Source organism: Cadophora gregata (genome assembly GCF_030347475.1).
Source record: "Cadophora gregata isolate MNR1 chromosome Unknown scaffold_3, whole genome shotgun sequence".
NCBI classification, from domain to species: Eukaryota; Fungi; Ascomycota; class Leotiomycetes; order Helotiales; family Ploettnerulaceae; genus Cadophora; species Cadophora gregata.
The window spans coordinates 2,664,993-2,686,938 of record NW_026695926.1 but is presented as its reverse complement, the minus strand read 5'-3'; the positions used below and the strand labels follow the sequence as shown (position 1 = coordinate 2,686,938).

General features: G+C 49.1%; 6 protein-coding genes across 7 annotated transcripts; 3 read left to right on the top strand and 3 right to left on the bottom strand.

The window, feature by feature from the left end:
• ONS95_009410 (uncharacterized protein) lies at positions 1-2,085 on the top strand (the record flags this gene model as incomplete). The annotated part of the gene is made up of 7 exons (XM_058503005.1): positions 1-158; positions 214-513; positions 569-796; positions 847-883; positions 935-1,028; positions 1,110-1,442; positions 1,529-2,085. The coding sequence occupies 7 exons, from the start codon at positions 1-3 to the stop codon at positions 2,083-2,085; spliced, it is 1,707 nt and encodes a 568-aa protein (XP_058361938.1).
• A 1,049-nt stretch (positions 2,086-3,134) lies between these two features.
• ONS95_009409 (uncharacterized protein) lies at positions 3,135-4,207 on the top strand (the record flags this gene model as incomplete). The annotated part of the gene is made up of 3 exons (XM_058503004.1): positions 3,135-3,156; positions 3,206-3,219; positions 3,275-4,207. The coding sequence occupies 3 exons, from the start codon at positions 3,135-3,137 to the stop codon at positions 4,205-4,207; spliced, it is 969 nt and encodes a 322-aa protein (XP_058361937.1).
• A 1,203-nt stretch (positions 4,208-5,410) lies between these two features.
• SSH4 (Rsp5p-dependent ubiquitination, sorting of cargo proteins at the multivesicular body) lies at positions 5,411-7,112 on the top strand (the record flags this gene model as incomplete). The annotated part of the gene is made up of 3 exons (XM_058503003.1): positions 5,411-5,822; positions 5,891-6,196; positions 6,247-7,112. 3 exons carry the CDS (start codon positions 5,411-5,413, stop codon positions 7,110-7,112), a joined length of 1,584 nt encoding a protein of 527 aa, XP_058361936.1.
• A 715-nt stretch (positions 7,113-7,827) lies between these two features.
• On the bottom strand, positions 7,828-10,633 carry ONS95_009407 (uncharacterized protein). Its single transcript, XM_058503002.1, has 2 exons — positions 8,701-10,633; positions 7,828-8,603 (listed from the first exon to the last, which is right to left on the bottom strand). The coding sequence occupies exon 1, from the start codon at positions 10,217-10,219 to the stop codon at positions 8,819-8,821; it is 1,401 nt and encodes a 466-aa protein (XP_058361935.1). The 5' UTR covers positions 10,220-10,633; the 3' UTR covers positions 7,828-8,603; positions 8,701-8,818.
• An 879-nt stretch (positions 10,634-11,512) lies between these two features.
• PDE1 (3',5'-cyclic-nucleotide phosphodiesterase pde1) lies at positions 11,513-15,176 on the bottom strand. Of its 2 annotated transcripts, XM_058503000.1 has the most exons (7): positions 14,075-15,176; positions 13,681-13,746; positions 13,316-13,550; positions 12,973-13,248; positions 12,341-12,851; positions 11,982-12,261; positions 11,513-11,885 (listed from the first exon to the last, which is right to left on the bottom strand). In XM_058503000.1, the coding sequence occupies exons 1-7, from the start codon at positions 14,120-14,122 to the stop codon at positions 11,787-11,789; spliced, it is 1,515 nt and encodes a 504-aa protein (XP_058361933.1). In that variant the 5' UTR covers positions 14,123-15,176; the 3' UTR covers positions 11,513-11,786. The 2 variants fall into 2 exon arrangements, with proteins under 2 accessions (XP_058361933.1, XP_058361934.1); XM_058503001.1 differs by lacking the exon at positions 14,075-15,176 and having other exon boundaries at positions 11,575-11,885; positions 13,681-14,022.
• Positions 15,177-15,305: 129 nt separating this feature from the next.
• Positions 15,306-21,939, bottom strand: ONS95_009405 (uncharacterized protein). The gene is made up of 4 exons (XM_058502999.1): positions 21,555-21,939; positions 21,401-21,423; positions 16,673-21,340; positions 15,306-16,625 (listed from the first exon to the last, which is right to left on the bottom strand). The coding sequence occupies exons 1-4, from the start codon at positions 21,612-21,614 to the stop codon at positions 15,746-15,748; spliced, it is 5,631 nt and encodes a 1,876-aa protein (XP_058361932.1). The 5' UTR covers positions 21,615-21,939; the 3' UTR covers positions 15,306-15,745.
• Between the last annotated feature and the right edge of the window lie 7 nt (positions 21,940-21,946).

Sequence of the window (21,946 nt, the reverse complement as noted above, 5' to 3'; positions counted from 1 at the left end):
ATGGCTGGCCCTGGTGGTGGACCTCCTCGTCGGAGGTACGTCTTTATGCTTCCTGGCATCTACGAGTTGCTAACAAGGCATAGTCACACTAAATCTCGCAAAGGCTGTGAAACTTGCAAGCGAAGACACATTCGTTGTGACGAAAACTTCCCTCAATGGTAGGTCCATCTTCATCAAGGGAGTCAATTTGAGGTCGAGTCTGAATTTGTCCAGCCGTAATTGTACCAAGCATAATTGCCGGTGTCCATACATGGACATGCCTGTGCAAGAAGAAAGAGCAGTAACTCCTGAAAAGGCAGATCTGTTGTGGACTCCAGAAATCGAGGCAGAGATCGAACGTTGGCAACAGACTGGAAGTTTCCCATTCCCAGACCTATATATCTACCCAGCTCCCGCACCTCAATTCTTCTCTTTCGACGATCTTCGCTTGATCCACCACGTTGCTTCAGTCTCGTCCGAACTGTCTGCCCATGATGCCGGTAACTTCACCATCTGGACTCGTCAAATTCCGCTGTAAGTACCAAGAGTGTTGGAGATTTCTTAACATACTTTACTGACAGACTGGCAGGTTTCTCAAAATCGGAACAGACTACCAGTTTGTTATGCATGCACTCTTGGCTTTGTCCGCGACACATTTGGCATGGTTAACGGAGTGCCCACTTACCGCGAACATCGCTTATGAACATCGAGGAATCGCACTTAAGGGTTTGCATGAGGCAATCGGTGGATTCTCCAGGCAGAACTCCGATGCTGTTCTCGCTGCTTCGCTGTTGCTCTCCTGGCAAGCAACTGAATGGTCAGTGAATCCGAGAGCTCTTCAGGTTGCACTCACTGACTGGCAAACAGGCGTGGTTGGACCCAATTGATGCATGGGACCTCGTCCGTATGTTGTGGAACCTTCATGCGCTATTTTATGTAACTAACCATTCGATAGGTCATCGATGCCATGCAGCCGTGGAAGAACGAGTCTCAATTCGGCGACTTTATTGCAGAGCAAAGCACCTTTCCGACCGCCCCTCCCTCTCCGGGTAAGCATGGGTTCCTTGTTGTCCTATCCTCCACTTTAGGGGGCTCGCTCTGGAGACAAAGCAGTACTAACTCAGAAATAGCCCCTGGCCACAAGAAGCTTAGCAACCCTCGGAAACAGGATTTGGATTCTCTGCAACAAGCTTATGCCCAACTCCAGAAGGTCGAAGCTCATCTGAAGGGAAATGGAGAGGACATCAAGGCTATCCAGCAGCTCATGAGCTTTGTTCGGGGTGTGCGAAAGGTTTCGCCAAGTCACACCGCTGCTCAGCGTTTCGAGATGCTCAATCCTCTTCGAGCTTGGTTGTTTTGGCTTCCGGTTATGTTCTTGCAACAGACTCGAGGATCTCCATCTGCGCTAGTCATCCTGGCCCACTACTATACAGTTGCATTGGTCGTTGAGCCACTGTTCCCTGGTATGTAATCCCCTCTTCTCATGAATGTGCAATATTCCTGTTCGCTTTGACACATTGAGTTGAATCGGTACTAATTTATCATACAGAGGTTGGAGCTGCGTACTTTGGAAGTCTATCGCTCTGTCCTATCGAAGAGATTGCACGAAGACTTTTTTCGATCAACGTTTCTCAGTCGTCGGACTCGGGTATGCAAACTCCACTCCACCTCATGGAGTATCCCATCGACATGGTCTCCAAGTTTCGAAGCCGTATGGGCTGGATTCAACCTGAGAGGACTGCCTCATTCCCGACTTTCCACAGCAACGAGTTCAGCATGGCTGAGACGTACCCTTCTACAATCTCGCTCTCTCCATATGGCAATCCGGCATTCACGTACTCCCAAGAACATCTCATGACTATGCCACCTGATCCAATATCCGCCTCAGCCATCAGCCCATTGACACTTGATCCTTTCACGAACCACTACCTCGGGATTCCGTCTCCGAGCGGTTTTGGTGGCTACCATAGCCCAGCTTCTTCAAACTTTGGGGAAGGTTCCATCGTCTACAGCGACCAGGGAGACGATTTTGCGCTTTATGATGGACAAGGGGGCCCAGGCTCGAATTTCGGCGGGTTTGTGCTTCCGACCACCGTGTGGATATGAATTATCGGACGAAAGGATTTAACATCTCGCCCAGGACACCACCGGTCTTCAAATTCGAGTCTCGAACCCCTGAAGATCAGCACATTAAGTTCGAACCACAGCAACATCATCACCAACAGATCAAGTTTGAACATGCCCACGAGCGCGGCATGTATCAGATGCCTCAACACCATCACCAGATCCCGCACCTACCCAGCTTTCCTCCTCGCAATCCTTCTCGCGTTCCTTCTCCGGCTGGCCACTCCGGGAAAGGCAAGGAGCGCGAGACTTAATTACTTTGTCACCGCCCGATCAGAGATTATACGAATCTCACACCTAATTGTTCCACCACCTTTAACGACTTTCCTTGATCACCTGTTACTCTAACGGCTTACGACCCTTATGATGTCTTTATGATATTCTTGTACGAATACATACCCACGGTCATTACGAACTATATACCTCAGCATATGCATGGAAAACGGAGTTTTTGAAGGAAGGAGGGAAGAGCCATGAGAGCTCACATTTTGGATTTTTTGCATTTTGTTGGAAAATTAGGCGTTAGACATAGCGGCATTTTGTAATGCAAATCAGTGAGCCCTGTTGAGTCAGTACTCAACAAGAACGGTAGAGAATCAATGCTTATTACCTCATCTCGAGTCATCGTGTTTCCCAATGCCACACGCGATTTGTCACTTTATCATACGGACACTCTAGTCTACGTACAATGTTCCATTGTTTTCATTCTTTCGCTTCTTGACCGCCTTCATTGCCAAGACTTATTCCTGGCTCTGAAAGTTGACCGATAATTCCCACTAACCCTACAAGGATTCCAGAATTGGAATCCGTGATTCAGATGTACGTAAATTCTGTGAGCACTTCTGAGAGCCGTTGTAGCCGTGTCCCGGAATTCCGGTTATTGATTTCATAACTTTTATACAATATCACGTGGAATTCCGAGTGCCAAGCTTTACCTAGGTACGGGCGCTATCGAGTATGTGGAGCTTTAATTGGAAGAGCTCCTGGAGCTTCACAGGTGCTTCACTTACAACCTAACAACAGCTGCCAAAATGTCTGGCGGTTGGAACACAAGTAAGCTTTGCTCTTCTGCAATTACTTTTTAATACTAATTCTTCAATAGTTGAATCAGATGCGGTTCGTACCGACAGGCAATTCTTAGAAATAGGTAGCTATGAGCTGACATTCCCAGGGTGTCTTCACCTTCCTCCTTGACAACCTCGGGGTCAAAGATGTGCAATTCGAGGAGATGATCACGCTGGATGCCGACTATCTGCGTCAACTTGGTCCAGTTTACGGAGTAATCTTCCTCTTCAAATACCCCACAGGCGAGAAAGCCAACGCAGACGGCACGCCGAAGGACGGACAATACGACTATGCGGCGGCTGAGAACCTCTTCTTCGCCGCGCAGACCATACAGAATGCCTGCGGTACACAAGCGCTCCTCTCAGTTCTTCTAAACAAAACCGCCGAGATCAATGTCGGAACACCATTGAAGGACTTTAAGGAATTCACGGCGGGGTTTCCAGCGGAGTTCAGAGGGGAGTGTTTGAGCAACAGCGAGTTGATTCGGGATGTGCATAACAGCTTTGCGAAGAGCAGTCCGTTTGTGGATGAGACACAGAGGACGGCGACGGATGACGACGATGTCTACCACTTCATTGCCTATACCCCGATCAACGGTGTTCTCTACGAGTTGGACGGCTTGCAACCTGCGCCTATTGCACACGGTGCCAGCACATTCGATGAGTTCCCAGAGAAGGTCATCCCGGTTTTGCAGAGACGCATTGGGCGATATCCTGCGCACGAGATCAGGTTCAATTTGCTTGCTATGGTTAGGGACTTGAGGATTCGCGCGAGAGAGGTTGGTGATCAGGAGATGCTATATAGGGAGGAGCAGAAGAGGAGTGATTGGCAGTTTGAGAATGCGCTGAGAAGACACAATTTCGTGGGCTTTGCTGGGGAGGTGCTGAAGGGTGTCATTGCGGACAAGTTGAAGGAAGGACCTAATGCTTATACTAAGTGGGTCGATGATGCGAAGAAGAAGACCAAGGAGAGGTCGGAGGATCGCAAGAAGAAAGGCGGTGCAGCAGATGAGGATGAGGATGAGGAGATGGTGGGTTGATGCGATATCAGTGGGGGATAATAGGCCTACATGGGAATAGCTGCGGCGTAATGAGATACCATGGATTTGAGGTTACTGGGATGCATTTTGTGGCGTTGGAGAATCTCAGACTGAGAGGGAGGGAGTGAAAGTCGCAGCTTGGCTGCAATGATATACTCACGTAGACCAAGTCCACAAAGATACCAAGACACTTCATGAGCAATGCCAGTATGAGTATCCTATACATTTGCAGCCCCGTTCACGTTAGATCTCATTCACAAGGGTATCTCCTTCAAACAGCCGTCTACCCATTCCATAGTATATTCCAGCAGTGTTACGGAATTAATCAATATCTCAAGAATTCCTCTGCTGAAGAGAAGTATCGAATGTTTAACAGAGTGAAGAATGCCTGGCTGAGTATCAGAGACACTGCCTCTCCCTTGTCTCGTAGTACCATGCTCCCATATCTCCAAAGAGAGCATTACGCAAGCAAGTTCCAAGCCCATGTTGACTGATCCTTCCTTGAATCATCCCACGAGGCTCCTCAGCAAGTCAAACTGCGTACCACTCACAAGTTGAGACCGGCTATGGCGTGAATGCTCGAATCGTAGTCGTTGAAACGGAGCTTGATACGTGCAGCGGCGCCTTCTGAAACTCGCACAGTTTATTTCAAGTCCCACAAAGGCCAGCCCTGCCTGAGCCTCAAGCAAGGGCACATTTCAATAGCTCTAGACCGCTTCTGTGTTTTACCTGCATTTCCAAAGTCAGAAATTATTACACTTCCATCTTGAAGTTTTTTCAATTGAGTTTTCGCCCCTTCTCATAAATCAGCAAGCTGCACCTTTTCCCAGCCCTGCCCGCATTACGAATCGTATCACTGGTTGCGAACGGCGGTGCATTTGCGTGACGCCACAGTTCGCTGCACCGCAGTGAACGATCCCTGCGCCATCCCAGGCCCGCCCCAGTCCACTTGACTTGACTTGACTCTGAGGACCATCCTCTCCACTCCCTCGCTCCCTCAACTCCCTCTCTCACAAACAAATATCCCAACAGCCTCATCGTCGTCGGCGACAACCCACGCATCCTCGACGATTGATCTCTGACTCGCTGGCCGAGAACGCCGGTACGCAGCATTAAATCGAGGCAGAATACACTCGAACCAAGGCAGGCAGACGACAACGGACGGACGGGGTGCGATAAGCCCAGAGGGACGGAACAGCAACGATGGAGGACCTGCGGGGGATGCACACGACGCTCAAGACTTCCCTCAGAACGACACCCACGCCGACAGTGCTCTCCTCCATCGCCGAAGATGCCCAAGCCAAGATCCAAGCCTTCCTCGCCCGCCAGACGACGACCTTCCGACCGACCGACAGCGAGATCCGCATACAGCGCAATGATTCAACCATCAATGGTGTCATGATCGGGCTGCTGAGCTCCTTTGGGAGCGCCATCCTGATCGCCCTCATTTTCTTCATCGTCTACTTCTTCAGATATACAAGCAGCGGTCGCATTTTCCTGGATCGGATTGGGAGGCCGGGAGAGTATGACGATGAGCAGGCATATGCTAGGGAGGAGGCGGAGGCACTCGAGGAGATGGATGATCTACAACGGACTGAGTATCTGAGGGCAAAAGGTGTGTTTTTAAACAGCCTTGAAGTGCGAAAATACCGCAAGGCAGTTGTGCTAATATGGTGGCTACAGCGTTCATTCAAGCAAATCCCCCAGACTCGTTACCGACCGACATCTCGTTATCACAGTATCTTGCGATTCAAGAAAAAGGCGTCTCAGCATGGGAGTTTGAACCAGAATTAGAAATTGCGAATTGTTTCGTAGAAGGGAGGACGGAGATTGAGTTCTTTGATTCGGAATGCTCGACACTGACGAACTTGCCGATACCGAAGCAGAATGAGGTTTATTATTGGGAGTCGAAGATTTATGATAAGCCGGAAACGACTCTCATCAGTATAGGTGTTGCTACAAAGCCTTACCCGCTCTTTCGGCTACCAGGTATGAAATCTACATCTCGAACATAGGGTCTAATTCTAATCAATATCTAGGATGGCACAAATACTCCGTTGCTTACACATCCACTGGACACCGAAGATATAACCAACCTTTCAGCGGACCAACCTATGGACCCCAGTTCGTGCAAGGAGATGTCATCGGAGTTGGATATCGACCTCGAACAGGCACAATATTCTTCACACGGAACGGCAAGAAGTTAGAAGATGTTGCCCATGGCCTCAAATCCCAGAACCTCTTCCCTGCAGTCGGTGCAAACGGCCCCTGTACGGTGCATGTGAACTTTGGGCAATCGGGATTCGTCTTTATTGAAGCAAATGTTAAGAAGTGGGGCCTTGCACCCATGACCGGAAGTCTTGCCCCACCACCTCCATATGGTAGTGAACAAGGGAGCATTCTGCTTGAAGCTGGACGAGAAGGAGCCCAGAGCAGTCAGGGAAATTACTCGGATGCGAGGCATGGACGAACGAGGAGTGGAAATTTCAGACATGGGCCTCCAACCAGTCCTGGGCCTGTCCGTTCTCCAACAGACATCTCCCTCGCCCACCTTACACATATCCCTTCGCACGACGAGCCTGGAGAGCCGAGTACAGCATCAGCAGCAGGCAGTGGTCCCGAAGCAGCAGTTACCACAGTTTCAACTGTCGGACTTGGTGTATCCGAGGCTCCCCCTGAGTATACAAGCCCTCATCAATCAAATGCCAACAGCCCTCGAGGGAGTGTCGACAGCGACAGGGCTCCCTTAATAAGGCGGCAGAGTACCCCGCCGCCGATACCTAGCTACAACGATACTGTAGCTGAGGACAGAGCAAGAGCAAGGGCTCAAAGCCAAAGTCAGAGCCATCGAGATCGAAGTAATAGTCATCGAGCGCAAGATGGAACATCTGGATCTAGATCATGACCATAGCGAATAAGAAAGCAAGCAAAGCAAGAAAGCATCTGAGCAACAAAATTAGTTGGGCGCGATCTTTGTTATGGGTACGATATTGATTTACTTATAGCGTGTTCAAGGCCGGCTTTTTGCTTTTACAATCCTGCCTTTGCGCTTTCCCTTTTTTTTTTTGGTTCAAGCGGGATGGAGGAGGACATTATTCTTGCTTAGTGTGTTGCAGCGTTGTCTGGGTTTTTCTGCGTCTGTTTTAAGGGAGAGCGAGTTATCGGTGGGTGGCTGGGTGGATCTCTTCGTTCATTACTCGAGCTCTTCTTTTTGAGCTGAACTGAAGATTTGGGCGTTTGGGCGTTGCAATTATATTGCACAGCACGGGATTCGACATCCTATAGGTCTATTTCTTTATACCATGAGTGGAGGGGTTGGAGAGTGAGGTGCTAGCTAGAGGCAAAGGAGCATGGAGTGAGAGAGACGTGGGCTGGAGTGGTCGTTTGAAAGCGTGGAGTTGGGGTTTGAAGTTCAAGTCCAAAAGTTGTGAGACGGTGGGAGGCGTACGGGGGATGAGAGGCGGGACCAGATGGGATGAGCTAGGATTCAGACTCAGTCGACTGTGGAAAGAAGCTGAGATAAGAGGCGGGGTGGATGAATGTAGCATAGCAGGAAGTGGATACACGCACAAAGACAATACGATATCATGTTCTTTTGGTAGATGCATTTGCATCCTTTCCTTGATTTCTACATGTCTTGGCCTTGATATCACGCCGGCTGAAGTCTCACATCAAGCGCTTGTCATCTTTTGCCAGTATTCAGACCTGCTTGTTTACCTCGGCTACCATTCATTTCATCTTCTCTCGACTTTTTCTCGTGGACATCCGCCGCATTTGCCATTGTCTGGTAGCGTATTGTTGGCTTCACCAGTCTCCTTCCCATCTATACTATGATCGAGGAGAGAAGTAGCTCCCACTGTCACTCGGCTACAAGTGAGGAAGGCACCGCCTACTTCTTTCTCTGACCTTCCCTTAGGGAGGCATTAGAAAGTAGACCCGGCGTATTTGCTGACATTGTACCCTTTACTGTCGTCTGTTTTCCCTTTCATCTTTCGATCCCTTCTATCTTCTTGCCCATCTACTGCCTACTTCCCTCCCCAAGTGTCTGCAGCATGTTGTTGCAGTTTTGCTTACTTTAACGCAGTTCAGTGATTTTTTGTCATTCGCTTTGGTTTATCAATGACTTTCCTTATTCCTCGAAGTTCTATATCTCATCAGATGTCCTGCTTTCACCTCTTTGTGACTGCCATTTGATTCGTAGTAGCCGTGCTCTGGTCATAACTTGATATATTAGAGGTACTTGATAGCTCCTCAAGTTGGTACCTCAATTCGCCGTCCGAGGAGGCAGTGATCAGGTTCAAGCTTACAAGTATTTAGTGGATGATATCTTTCAACTCCAAGTGGCATACCGAGGAAGGGCTTAAGTCAATCCATGAGATAACAGTCCTAGAAGTAAGTAGAACAATTGCCCAGAATGTGCATCACATGCAAGAATGTTTAAGTTTAATCATGAGGAGTGGGCATCTCGATCTGAGCTGATCTGTCCCTGGTATTTACGCACTAAACAGAAACACTCTCCAGTGAGGCAGCGAGACCAGCTCGCTTCCCCTTTCCTCTCCTAAACATCGCCAAAAAAAATTTGTACACCACAGAACAACAAGATCTCCCCAGCTAGTAATCCTCTTCATGAGGATCATAATCCTTCCCATACAACTCCGCATCTTTCACCCTCCCCGCCGCCTTCTCCGCCTCAAACCTCTCCCTCGCCTGCACCCTCAACTTCTCCTCAGCCTCCTTCCCCCAAGCAACACCACACTCCTCCCTCAACGACGACTTCTCATGCACCTCCGCCATCTTCCACCTCTCCACCCCAGCATCCACCTTCGCCTGGTGCGCCACCACCCTCTCCTGCCTCACCCTCTTCTGGTACCCCTCGTAATGCGTCCGCACTCTATCCTTCATCTCTAAGCGCTTGGCTAGCGAATTCTTCTTCTTCGAATCATCCTCCGCTGGGTCGTCGTCCTCCACGTCCCAGAGGCGGGCCTCCTCTTTCCGCTGGTAGGCGAGGTTGGTGAAGTGGTTGGTTCGCTTCTGTTCGCCTTTTGCCAGCAGCGTTGCTTTGGAGCTTTGCTTCCGTGGCTCGTAATCTGGCTTGTAGCCAGGGGTGTGGCGGGCGGGTACCACTTGCCGGTATTGTTGGCGGATTTTGGAGAGGTAACCGGGTTGTGTCGAGGCTGGTGGTGTGGGGGTGGTGTTGGCGGAGTAGATCGATCGGTAGGGAGCTGGAGCTGGAGCTGGTTGAGCTGGTGGCAGTGGATGGGGAAGCAGGAGAGGGAGAACGGGTTGTGGTGGTGGAGGAGGGGGGAGACGAGGAGGAAGAGAGGGAAGGGGGGCAGGAGGAGGGTGCTGATTCTCTGGCTCCGGTTCTGGCTCTGGTGTTGCGGCCCCTTTCTTCGACCGGGTGAGATACCGGTGAGTGGCAGGCTTTGGTGGAGCAGGAGCAGGAACCGAAGAAACCTTTGCCCTTGGCTCACAGGCTTTAGACCTCTTCGCCTTGGGCGCAGATGCTTCGTCCTCTCCAGCAGAACCCTTTCTCTTTATTGCCTTGACGGCAGTGGTCTTGTTGGCTGTCGGAGCGACAGCAGGAACCCCGGAAGTCTTCTTTGCCTTTGGAGGAGGCTTTGGTCTTGCAGCGGCCTTCTTCTTGGTGATACCCACAGGCCTCGCGGCGGCAGGGACTTTGTTCCGTTCGCTGCGGCGCAGCGTTGGTGCTGAACTTGCTCTGGTGTTTGCCATTTTTGGTGAGAGATGTGATGAGAGAGAAAGGGGTAGAAGAGTGAGAAGTGTCTTTGTGGTGGATTGAGATGTGAGACGAAGTGGTTGGGTGAATGAAAGAAGTCGTTGTTTGCTTTGCTTTGCTTGTGATGAGATCGATCTGGTAATCGGTATCGTCCTTGAGTCTGTAACTGAACCAGAAGGAGAGAAAGGGCAAAATGAAACGAAGCTCAGGAGGAGGGAGTTTTGGTATCTCCGCCTCTCTGTTCTCTCACTCTCCAAATAATGGTTAAGCATAGGAAACGATCGATCAAAGCGATCGTATTCTGCTTCGCTTGCGAGTTTTGTTGCTATTGTGAAAAGGGAGGTGGATCTCGCTTAATTGTTGTGAGTTTTGCTATTGTTGACAGCTAGTAGCCGCGACCTCAGCCTTACAAAGAGAAGAGATTGGACACGGTCGACTATCTAGTGAATGTAATGACTAGATGCAGAGCTCGAGCGGCTTTCGGAAAAGCATAGTTCTGGATTTGATACGTATTGGTGTTTTACTTGGACGTAGCTTCCACGCCAAAAGGGAGCGAATTGTGGGGATCCCACCCTGACTGCTCGGGGTACGAATTTCCACTGTATGCTCGTAATTATGTTTTTCTGCGGTGTAGAATAGTTATTAATCACAAAATAGATGTGCCCGTATGGCAGATTCTGTCAGATGTATCGAATTGCCAAATTCGGAAGTTTCTCCTGTTGGGGTGAAAAAATTGCAATTGAATAGAAGTCATTGTCATTTAGATGGTAAAGTTGCTAAACTACGAAAAAACATGTCTATACTTCACATCTTAACTAAGATACATAAGTGATATGTAAATTGGATAGCTTGTTATTGCATCTAGACCAGACACACTTGTTGACCATCTCTCCCAACTCTAGGGAGACGCAGAGGGTCTTAGCTAGATAGCTTCTTGTATTGGTATCGATCTAGCCTAGAAGTACCATAGATTAAATCCTAGTATAATGAAGATGGATATATCCGTTCCAAAATGTACGGCATCGGTCATATCTTCACAAAATATTATGAAATTCCACAAAAGGTAGCATTTGCCAAGATCAAGGTGGACAAGCACAAAGGCAACTTTATCCCTTCAGTAGGACCAAAATCTAGGGCTGCCGGGTACGACTTTTCAGAAAGCTTCTGACTTGATCAGAACTGAGGATGGCTAATTCAATAACGTCTCTCGTCATGCTCGCTGACGCTATCCTCGAGGTGAGAGCGGATTATGAGAGAGATATTTACGGCTTGAGTCAGATTAGGCAGGGCATGGGCTTTCCTTTGAAGGCGGCATATTCAGAGCTACTAATTCGCTCTTTTAGGCGTGACATGTCTTGATTCGGCTGCCTGCTGTCGCTGACTCTGGGGTCTCAGTGGTGCTTTTTGCCTGAAGTAGCCGGGATTCCTCGACATCTGATTATTGTTACTCGGATAATTAGACTTTTTCGTTGACCTCGGATCTCTGTGGTTAAAGACGTCTTAGAAGTACGAAATTTGTGGCATGTGAGTGAAGCATGCAGCGTTGCGAAGAGAAACCGTACATCAAAACCGGTTCGTCCATTCGATTCACTGACTCTACTGCTCTAGCTTACATAAAGAATCGGATGCATCCACCGCATCCACCGCATCCACCGCATCCACCGCCTTTAAACTCCATAACAGCCATCCCCCCATACTCGATGACATAACGCCAATCCAGAGTATAGCAAAACCAGACCCACAACGCCACGCTTTCAATACAGTACATCCATATATACACCAAACCTGACCACTCACTCTCCCCGTCCTCGTAGACCTTAACTCCAATGTACAGGCGGCTTAGAAGTACAATGCTTGACCGGAATGAGAAACGATGAATTCGCAGCCCAGACCGGCCTCTCTCTCCAGGTCAAGAAGTTGCTTTCGAATGATGTCGGGCTGATAGAGCAATTAGTGATTGTCTAATCAGTACAGTGGTGGGAAATATGTTGAGGAATTTTGACACATGCAACAAGAAAAATTTGGGTTTCTTACAGCATCCCTCTCATCATCAAGTTCGTTCTTGATGTGCGCGATAACAATTTTGACACCCTCTAATGGGCGTGGAGACTTATCCGCAGCTTTATCGCTTGGGGGCTTGCTACCAGCTTGTGCCTTAGAAGGTCCAGAATATGCACTTCTTCGTCCAGGTCTGGCGAAATTCTGGTCGAACTTGGGAGGCGATCGAAACACAGTCTGTCTACCAGGACTATCAGATCGGACTGGTGATACTTGGCGTAATGATTTTGTCGTTGGTGTTGGGTTGTTCCCATTGCTATTCGCATTTTAGTAACGGGGACAATGTCACAAAATCCTGAGACCTTCTTGGGATCTGTTCGTGGATGGGGACTAACCTGGCTCGCTTTCTCTTTGGTGACATAGCCTTACTGCGCAACTCATTATCGCTATTTCGAGCTACCATGTCCGCAAGTTTCTTCAACTCCACCATCAAGTGAGAAGGCGTCATGTGTCCGAAAAGCTGGTCATCTTCACGACTGTCATCATACGAGCACTCGATAAAAATTGCTGTTAGGTGACCAGAAGCAATCTTTGGCGCAGCCAGAGCCCAGACATTCTCGTTTCTTGGCAACATCGAAATCGAGTCAGGCTCTACATCACCAAATATGATGATCTCTCTGCCACTATTTGTGTCTCGAATAAAGAACGCGGTGCTATTATAGACGCACTGTATGGTTTGAGTGCTGAGACTAAGTCTGGGTACGGAAGGATCGAAAGTGGAAGCATTGGAGTCGCTTCGAGCCATACGGGTATTTGGGAAGGGTGAGCCGAGGTGTTGATTGTCGCCATGAGATGGTGAGGGTAATGGGGTTGATCCACGGCGAGGGTGACGTTCCATGCAAGTGCCTAGAGTGAAGAGATGGTAAGTGGGTGTCACGCTGTACCTTGAGAATGACAAGATTTGCCTCCGGACAATTTTGAAAATGCAAAGAGAAAACAGAAAAGGATTGAATCTGTTCGAACATACCGTGACTGATTCCAAGAGCCTTGACTCCCAGGCCAGGAACCACCTCTACATAACCTTTACTATCGCCCTCTCCAGATGCTGGGGATCCTCCTTCGACTAGTCTGACGTAGCTGACCATTCCAGCACCATTATTCTCATCGGTCAGATTCGGCCAAATAACACCATTGAAAACATGGTTCTTTAGACCCTCGATAGTAGTGGGCAAACCAGCATAGCGTTTCTGTCTAGTCAATCCATTGACCGCAGTATTGACAACAGCACCAGCGATGTGATCCACTAAAAGCATCGCCAAGTCAGGAGTGTTTAAAAGCAGGAGGATTTTGTGGAGATGGTGGAGACTCACTGTGAGGATGCGTGAACAGAAATGCGTCAATCAGTTCAACATACATGTATCTTGCATTTGCGCCGGGGCTGACGTGGGGTAAGTCTAGTCCTTCAAAAGGTCCATCAATCAAAGTAGATCCACTGGTCTGCTTTCCGTTCTTGGAACGAACGATCATCTTGTGTTTCTTGAGGATCTTTCTCATCTTTGAGATACCGACACCACCGTCAACACCCAGAACACTGCCTTTGCTCCACTAGGGAATATTAGCTCTGCTTACAACGTAATAGAAATGAGTACTGAGTAGCTCTAGTGAATCGAGACACGTTTTCAGGAGAAAAACGCTCAAGGGCTTTTGAGCATGGAATTGTAGGCGTTGTACTTACTCCAGCAGCTGTGGGGCGAACAAGAAAGGCAGTAGTATTGGCTTCATCGGGACCACCACCAGCACCCTGCGCATATCCACATTAGCAGCAGCTCTTTCAAACAGCGCAAAGAAGTCTTGTCTTTCGCAAAAACATAATAGGACGATCTCGTCTCAGGAACAACATGTAATAGATCGGAGGACTTGCGAATATAATCGCAAAACAATTGCGTTGTGTTGATGAATAGTGAAGCAAGGGAGACAATGGGATTTGATGTAAGACAGCTGCAAGCAGCCTGAATGTCGGGACGATCTGTGCCGTGGGAAGGGAAGGGAAGGGAAGGGAAGGGAAGGGAAGGGAAGGCGCATAGGAGAGTTCAGTTAGAAAAGTAAAAAGTAGAAAGTATTGCACTCACCAAAACAACGACATGCATAGCCGGCATCTCGTCGCTGGTAATCCCCATCGCGCATTCAGCGAGCGCTCAGCTCCGTATCGCGCGTGACTCTCACTCTCGATGAGACAGAATGCAAGTCAAAGGATCGGAGAGGAATGACTGTATGGTTGGTGAGGACAAAGAACAATGGCTTTGAGTATGCGGGTTCGAGGGTTCGTGCTTAATGCAGCGTTCCGAAGGTTGGTGTGACCCCTGAGATGAAAGGTTGTGGTGAAGTTATGTGGTGGCCCGTGGAGCTGACAAGAGACGAAGACGAAGACGGCCGGGGCGAGAGCGAGAGCGAGAGCGAGCTGGAGGGGTTTGGACCGGCCTGGGTGGAACTGAGACCGGCAACCGCACACGTGATGGACGTTTTCGAAACCCACCTCCTCTCCTTCAGGCAATAAGGTTAAGCGTAGATGGTGAAGAAGCAAGGCGGGGATAGGTGGGAAAGTAGGCTGTGTGCTCGGTGGTATTGTGACAAAGTCGATACAGATGTTGGTATGGTTGTGAATTGTTGGACTTCTTCGGGACTGGGAGCCCTCTCTGCAGCCCAGCCTTCCCTTCCCTTCCCTTCCCTGTCGGCGTAGCGAATAGCCTCAATCGCCCGAAATAAGAGTGAACCTTGTTGAGGGCCAAGAGTTTACCTGGACCCTGGGGACTGGTAGATGGGAGAGCTTGTTATGTAAGCAGTCTAGGATGTCTCGCTGAGAACTTTGTTCTGAGGAATGCAACTCTGGGAGACCGTTTCAACACTTCCAAAAAGCACTTCGAAATGAATGAAATGAGGCCTAGATTTGCTGTTGCCTCTTCTTGTACCACAGATAGTGTCAAAATGGCCGAATCACAGCATGTGCACCAAGCTGTGCGTGACGTGTCGAGTTCAGTAGTCGTAATAGTGCAAGTAGGTGATACCAGGCAGACGCAGTAACTGAGAGAACTCAGACTGAGCCGAGGGCTGTTGATCGAGGTTGTTATCGTATCAGCGAGTCTTTGTCTCCGGTAAACATCTACGAGAACAAAGAGACGAGATCATTGGCCGGATAAGTAACACAAGCATTGTCGTTCAGTGCATGTATGTTTCCGGATAACACATCGAGGCTACTGGCGCTCTGAGCTCTGAGATGTGCCTAATCTTCTCCACTAATTCAACTATGGTAAAAGACAGAAGCGGGAGTCAACATAGCCGAATGACCCGGAGAACCCTGGATAGCTAGGCTGTAGCACGACTATGCTCACGTTTAGTGACACCAAAAGAGGAAATAGAGATAAGCGAGGAGGAAGCTTCAGAGTCAAAATAAGCGGAAAAACAGAACTGAAAGAAGATCCACTGAATAGGAATCTTTGAAATGCCTGCTAAGAAACCGAAGTCCGTATGATAACAATCTCAAGAATCACATGTATATACACTACTGTTTGTATCATGAAAATGCTCATCGTCTCATTATGCACACAAATCTGCATCCATGCTCTCCTCACCTATGATAGGCATAATGACAACACCTACGCCGTCCAGCCAGCCCGCAAAGAGAATCCAAGCACATCCATCATCCCATTCATTATCTAACAATATATACTCGCTGATGTATGACCATTTATCGTCTGCCCACGGTTTATGCATGCAATACGAGTAGGTGAGCTCATATTTCATCTTTAATTCCTCCCCGCTAAGTTCATATGCATAATTGCATCATTCTTCCACGCATCGTCCTCATCGTCACTCGAGGCATTCTGGACTCTCAACCCGCCGCCACCACCCCCGCGAGCTTGCTGGGAAGGTAAACTCCACAGATCGCCTTCTCGTCCTTCGACTGCAGGTAGATTGATCTGAGGGCTCGTGCCTGGCTTTGGCCCAACTCGAGGTGGAGGCACTTGCGGAGCGTTAGAGATTTCGAAGCCAGGGACTTGGAAATCGTTGGATCCGTCTAGGAAAGTGCTCTTCTCGGGAGAGTAGTTGTGAGTCGGGAGCTCAAAATGGTTCTTTTGCCGTGTATCCGTTGGGGTATCATCGCTCTTTGTAGAAGTTCCATTCTCTCCCTTTGTGGGTGAGCCAACGATGGAGTCGTTGTAGTTCTGTGCTGGCATCTCCGAAATGCCGGTTGGCAGTGGAGCGAAGTTAGTTTGTGCCTGTATCTGTTGACGCTCGTATTCTCGCTGTTCAATGATCTGAGGAGCTGACTCCACATGGCGAAGACTGCTTGCTATCACACTTCCATTCTTGACACTACCAACGCCACTACGTGGTTCCATTGTCTCGGTGACATCCGACAGACCAGAATCTGCATCTCGAATTCCGAACTGTGCCATGGTTCGCATTTTGCGTTGTACCCAACTGGCCAGGATCTTGCCTCTTTGCTTCTCACCAAGTCTAGACCGTGGGAAATCGCCTTTGTTGACGAAGGCCACGATATCAACGACAATTTGATGCTCGTTAAGGATTGCATTAACGATGACAGGGACGATTGACGCAAGATACGCCTTTCTTCCCACTTCGACCAAAACCACAATGAGGCCACCAGCTTGGAAAACAGCGCTTGAAAATGTTAGCCATGTTCGGATTCAAGGGATAGTTGTACTTACGAGCCTCCAGGAACGATATTGCGATGGCACTTTTCAACCGAATACTCGATATCCATGGGGAAGTGACTGAGCCCATTGATCTCAAACGTCTCACCGATGCTACCCAAGACGAAAAGTACTTGCATATCGACCTGGGCTCCATTGGGTCCGATTGGTCGACTGACATTGTGCAAGAAACCAAGATCCCCTGTTCGCACGTACTGAACGTTTGGATCGCCATCAGTAGTGCGGCCATCGAATCTCTCAGCATCGAAGGGATCCTTAGAGCCGTAAAAGGACTTCACACACGCTTCTGACTCCACCCAGATTTCACCATATTCTCCTTCATGGCAAAGCGTGCGACTTTCTGGATTCACGATCGCAATCTGGGTTGAAACGGGGACCATTCCGGAATCTTGGAGAAGCAACGCTTTTGGTTCTGTTTCGGGATCCACGGGATATATCATACCCCGCCTCAAAGCCTGCGTATCAAGCCACAACTCAATCGGCTCGATGCACATATATGACCGCGAAGCAATCATAGGATTCAGAACATGAGAGTATATGGTGTTGATGGCTGTACGGTCAAGGCCAGTCTGGGCGAAGTGTAGGCGGACTTTTTGGAAGACATCAACACGTGGTCGTCCCTCGGCAGAAATCATCATGTTCTTCAGTTCGTGCAAAGCAAAGCCTTTGCCAGGCATAATCGCCATAGCATGGTCAAGCATTTGAGGTGTAGCATAAGTGTCTTTGATCTTGTACCTTGACAAAGTCAAAAAGAGCGAGATTGGATTCTGGGCGAACTCCACAGGGGAAACTAGGTAGGTTGGAGCACCGACGAATATACCCATTAGACAAGTGTGGATGAATCCCAAGCCACTTGTACTTCGAACACAGCCCAGGACTGGCCTAGAACTCGTCATCTGACAAGTTTCCTTTTGTACCTTGCACATGCCCATAATAGTATCGTGTCCGATTTGAACGGCAATTCGACGCTGATCTGGGGTCCAGTAGGTCCATACGAGCACTGGATATCCAGGCTGAACCCACGCTGGTTGCATCGTGAGGCCGAGATCTCTACAGCCATTGTTCTGTTTTGGAGGCTTGGTGGTGTTGTAGATATTGGGGACTGCTACCTTCAGGACTTGTGCAGATTGTTTGACATGCTGTGATACTGGCTTTTGCTTCATTAGATGGTCGACGTCCTGGTTGACCAATACAGCTTTGACTCCGTAGTCAGCCACCATGTGCAGGAAAGCTGGAGCATCCTCGTTCAGACGATTTTGATCCAGAGGCGCCATCGGAATTGCCGTTGCACCTAGGCAGAAGCAGGCATGTGTCGCGTAAACAAAGTCTTCGGAATGGGTGTACATGAGTATCAAGTGGTCGCCAGAACGAACCTTCACCTTGTTCTTCAAGTACATAGCCACTGCTGCCACTTTTGTGTCGAACTTCTTCCACGTTATTCCTTTCCCTTCCTTGCCTCTACCGTCGATGGTACAATACGACAACTCTTCTGCTTGTCGTGCGACTCGCCATTGCAGCAAGTCAACTATACTAGAGAAGTTGTTCAGAGGAGTAGAAGTACGATCGTCTATCACAACTTCACGGCGATCGATACCAGAGTATTGTTTGTCGCCAGGGGAAAGGATGTCTTCGCGTGTCTGAGAAGCCAGCGGAGACCAGATGCCTCCTATAGGATCGACACCAATGGGCAAATTGAGGACAGCCCTTTCAACCCCGAATTTGACGTGAACACAGGGCAGGTTGCCGAGATCAAATTCTCGCCTACACAGCATGTTCCCAATTTCCCTTCTTCCATTTTTCAAAACCTTTGGAAGTGTATTTGGTGCCGTAATCATGACACAGTACACTCTCAGGTGGTGTTCTTGCATCAGCACTTCCATGCACCGCTCTGACAAAGAGTCAAGAAGTGCAGTATCAAGCTGTCGTGGTGGCCCACCTGAGGTGACTGGCGCTGTTGAGGCTGACTGAGATTCCAGTAATACTATTGGTAGGTGCTCATCGTTGACAAAGACATCGAAGGCAGAGCAATCGTAGATCTTTGGCACATTCTTCATGATAGTCACGATAATGTGTTGGACGAAAAAATACCGATGCTCGGCTACTTCATGGCCATGCTCAACCCATTCAACCTTTTGTCGGATACGGTCCTCGTACAAGCCTAGCACGAAAATCTTTCCTTCGATAACAGTGCCCAGGAGACCGGTCCTCAGAAATTCGGGTTCGACCATCATCGGTGTCGGGTCTCCTTGCTCAAATTTGTAAGGTCGTGCATGAAAGATCGTTTCTGTATGTTTCGGTAGCGCCCAAAAGCCGCCAGAAAGTGATGGAGAATCGACCCAGATCTCACCCACGGAATGGGGTGAAGCAAGCAGGCCAGTTTCAGGATCCACTACCGCCAGGGTGGCATCGGGGATAGGAAAGCCAAATGCACCCACTCGTACCGTTCCTGGCTCACTCCCAGCCTTCTTTCGGGCCTCCTCTCCGATAGCAACAACAACAACTTCGTTGGTTTTGAGAGCTTCACGGTCTAGCAGTACCTCGCTCAACTCCGTTCTCTCTATGTGCTGGACTTTCGTCGTGGTTCCTCCACCAATCAAGCTTCCAAATCCATTTGCGGGTGGTTGATCTTTCTCCTTATCCTCTACTTTTTCTTCAATGGAGTCGTCGTCCGTTCCCATATCAAGCTTGAGCGGACAACCCATTCGCTCTTCTCCGCCAAGCCAATCCCTCATACTGATCACCATGCCTCCATGTTCTGGTAGACATAGCATTGGAGCAACTAGTTCTCGCGCTCTTGGATTTCGCATGGGACGAAGCCACCTATCTGCCAATACTTCATGAAATTCACTGTCAACTGTCAAGGCATCTATCAAGCACATCTTGACATGCTGAAAGTTAGGTTCCATTCCTTTCTTATAATTCCTGGTAGTCATGGGATCTTGTTGATAGTTGTATGCGGCTCTTTTGAGGCCTGGATAATCTGCCAACATCAACGTAGCCTTGTACTTCGTGGTTAGATGTGCATATAGACCCGGAGTTTCCACAGCCTTGTTCTCCATCCAGACAGTGGTATGCCCGCCATATACAGTCAACAGAACGCCCAGGATCATGCCAATTCCCTGGCGAGGATCAAGATACGATAAGAGAATTTCACTCTGGTTGTTGCTACCAGCCATGAGTCTCCCGTTCTTGTCTCTGAGCCCGGTATGGAAAGTATCGCCCGCTGCACCTGTCGGTACAGTTGAAAATATAGCAGAAAGACAGGCCATTTGATGCATGATTGTGCGATGGCTCATGACAACTCCACGTAGATCTCCCGTCGGAGCTCGTGAAAATTCAATGTACGCCAGGTCTGGAACAGCGAGAGCCGGTGTGTCGTCCTTCTTCTTTGGATGCCAGCTACCGAATTCATTCGTCTTCCACCATTCTACGCCTCTCGGCCAGTTCAGTTTCTGTGTCGTGATGTCCCGCTGAAATGCTTTCAAATTGTTGTCTGTTGTAAGTGCGAGATGTGCTTGTGTAGATGTCAAAATAACATTAAGTTTGGCATAATCTTCAAGATCATTGATGGGTACAGCAACGACGCCAGCAATGAAGCAGCCCAAAAGAGCAATGGCAAAATCGATGATCTCCGTATCCCGGTAAATCAATGCAACTCGATCCCCACGGTACAGAGAACTTTTGTCCCTGATGACTTGAGCAACTTTCTCGGCGCGACTAGTTAGCTTATCCCAAGTAATAGACGCGATCTCCTTTCCCCTGGCATCTAGGACCCAATATGCAGGACTTTTCCCGTTCGTTCGTGAACGATGTCTTAGAACCGCTCCTATATTGTCGAATTTGGACATTGGTGTATTAGAATCGTGGGGGTCATAGACAGCAAATGGAACATCTCGCGGTTCCAGGGGCATCTGATATTCGAGCGCAGCAGGTGGAGGAAGATCGCTGGTAGTCAGCATTGGTGGAGCCATTGCTGCTGTTGGTGAAAATGCATCGCTAGATGAGTATCTGTGGGGCCCTCCGCCATATGAATTCGAATGCCCATGTTCATATCCTTGCTGGCCAGCAAAATCTGAGAAATAGCCCTGCTGCGATTCTCCCAACATTGTGCCATGAGAATCCATCATTGTCCCAGCTCGGCTTTCGTATTCGTTTGGCTGCTGCTGTACATACCCAGTTTGGTACGCAGGATTGAACGCATAGTTTGCGCCAGAAACTGAAGATGCCATGGTCATCGTCGGTTCTGGAGAGTTTCCTCCAAACATGGAAGTGGAGGGTAGGAATGTCTCGTTACCGTACGACGACATTCTCTGTACAGCGGCAGGAGGAACTCCCAATTGGAGTTGTTTAGGAGGCCCAGAAAATCCGGGCTGCTGCTCTCGACTGGTTGCAAAACTGCCATAATCACTCGCCATTGTTTCTAGCCTTCCACCTGAATTTGGTCTTGCAGGTGATTGGGGCGGTATGGGCGGTCTTGAATCGTGTTGGTTATCGTAATCGTTTGAATTCGCATTGAGAGCTGCCAAAGAGGCATTGCGGGATCCGTCGTTCGAAGGGTGCGCAGTGTTATCAGGAGAGTGTACACGCAGCCCCTTAAGATCTGCTGCAGCTGCTGAGTCTCCAAGGTATTGCGAAAGCAAAATTGTGCGCCGTTTCTGATATCTGAAGCCATGGTCAGCCCCAATGCTCAAGGCCGTCTCTCCCCTACTTTCTTCTTCTTACCCTTTCATAGTAATGTCGCCATCCTTATGATCCGTCAGCCAGAGTCCCAAAGCATATCATCTCCAGACATATTCCCCTTGGTTGGAGCAGACACTTTGCCATGACCTGGAGAAAACCCCAAATGCATCCCCCACATAGGAAGTTTGGAACTGACCTCTAGTTCGTTTTCCAGCTGCTGCAACTGCTGCTGCAGTTCAGGGTGGTTTACGTCCATTTTTTCTAAATCGGACACGTGGGGTAACTCCGATGGCAGTTCCGTCGCAAAGACTTGCGATCAGTCGAGGCTTAACGAGTGTGGAGGTCTCGAGACCATAAGGGGTAGCAAGTGGTGTTTCGAGTGAGAATAAGAAGGTCGCCGTCGTTGTCGTGAATGGAGAGTGAATATACAGCAAGCATTATTGGGGCATGACGACAATGCCGCAAGAATTTGGTTGGGTTGGGTTGGGTTGGGTTGGGGTTCTGTTCTTGTTCCTGCTTCTGTACCTGGTCTGGTCTGTGTTGGCTCTCTCTCGTCTCGTATTCTCCCTGTCTTCTCCCACGGATCAA

Bases quoted from the DNA above. Each gene is read 5' to 3' on its own strand.
- ONS95_009407 (XM_058503002.1), bottom strand. From the start codon at position 10,219: ATGCTTAACCATTATTTGGAGAGTGAGAGAACAGAGAGGCGGAGATAC.
- PDE1 (XM_058503000.1), bottom strand. From the start codon at position 14,122: ATGGGGATTACCAGCGACGAGATGCCGGCTATGCATGTCGTTGTTTTG. The intron at 13,551-13,680 runs GTAAGTACAACG...AATATTCCCTAG, and splicing joins TTCGCCCCACAGCTGCTGGA to TGGAGCAAAGGCAGTGTTCT. The intron at 12,262-12,340 runs GTTAGTCCCCAT...AAATGCGAATAG, and splicing joins CCAAAGAGAAAGCGAGCCAG to CAATGGGAACAACCCAACAC.
- ONS95_009405 (XM_058502999.1), bottom strand. From the start codon at position 21,614: ATGGACGTAAACCACCCTGAACTGCAGCAGCAGTTGCAGCAGCTGGAA. The intron at 21,424-21,554 runs GTCAGTTCCAAA...ACGGATCATAAG, and splicing joins AGCTGGAAAACGAACTAGAG to GATGGCGACATTACTATGAA. The intron at 16,626-16,672 runs GTAAGTACAACT...AACATTTTCAAG, and splicing joins AATATCGTTCCTGGAGGCTC to CGCTGTTTTCCAAGCTGGTG.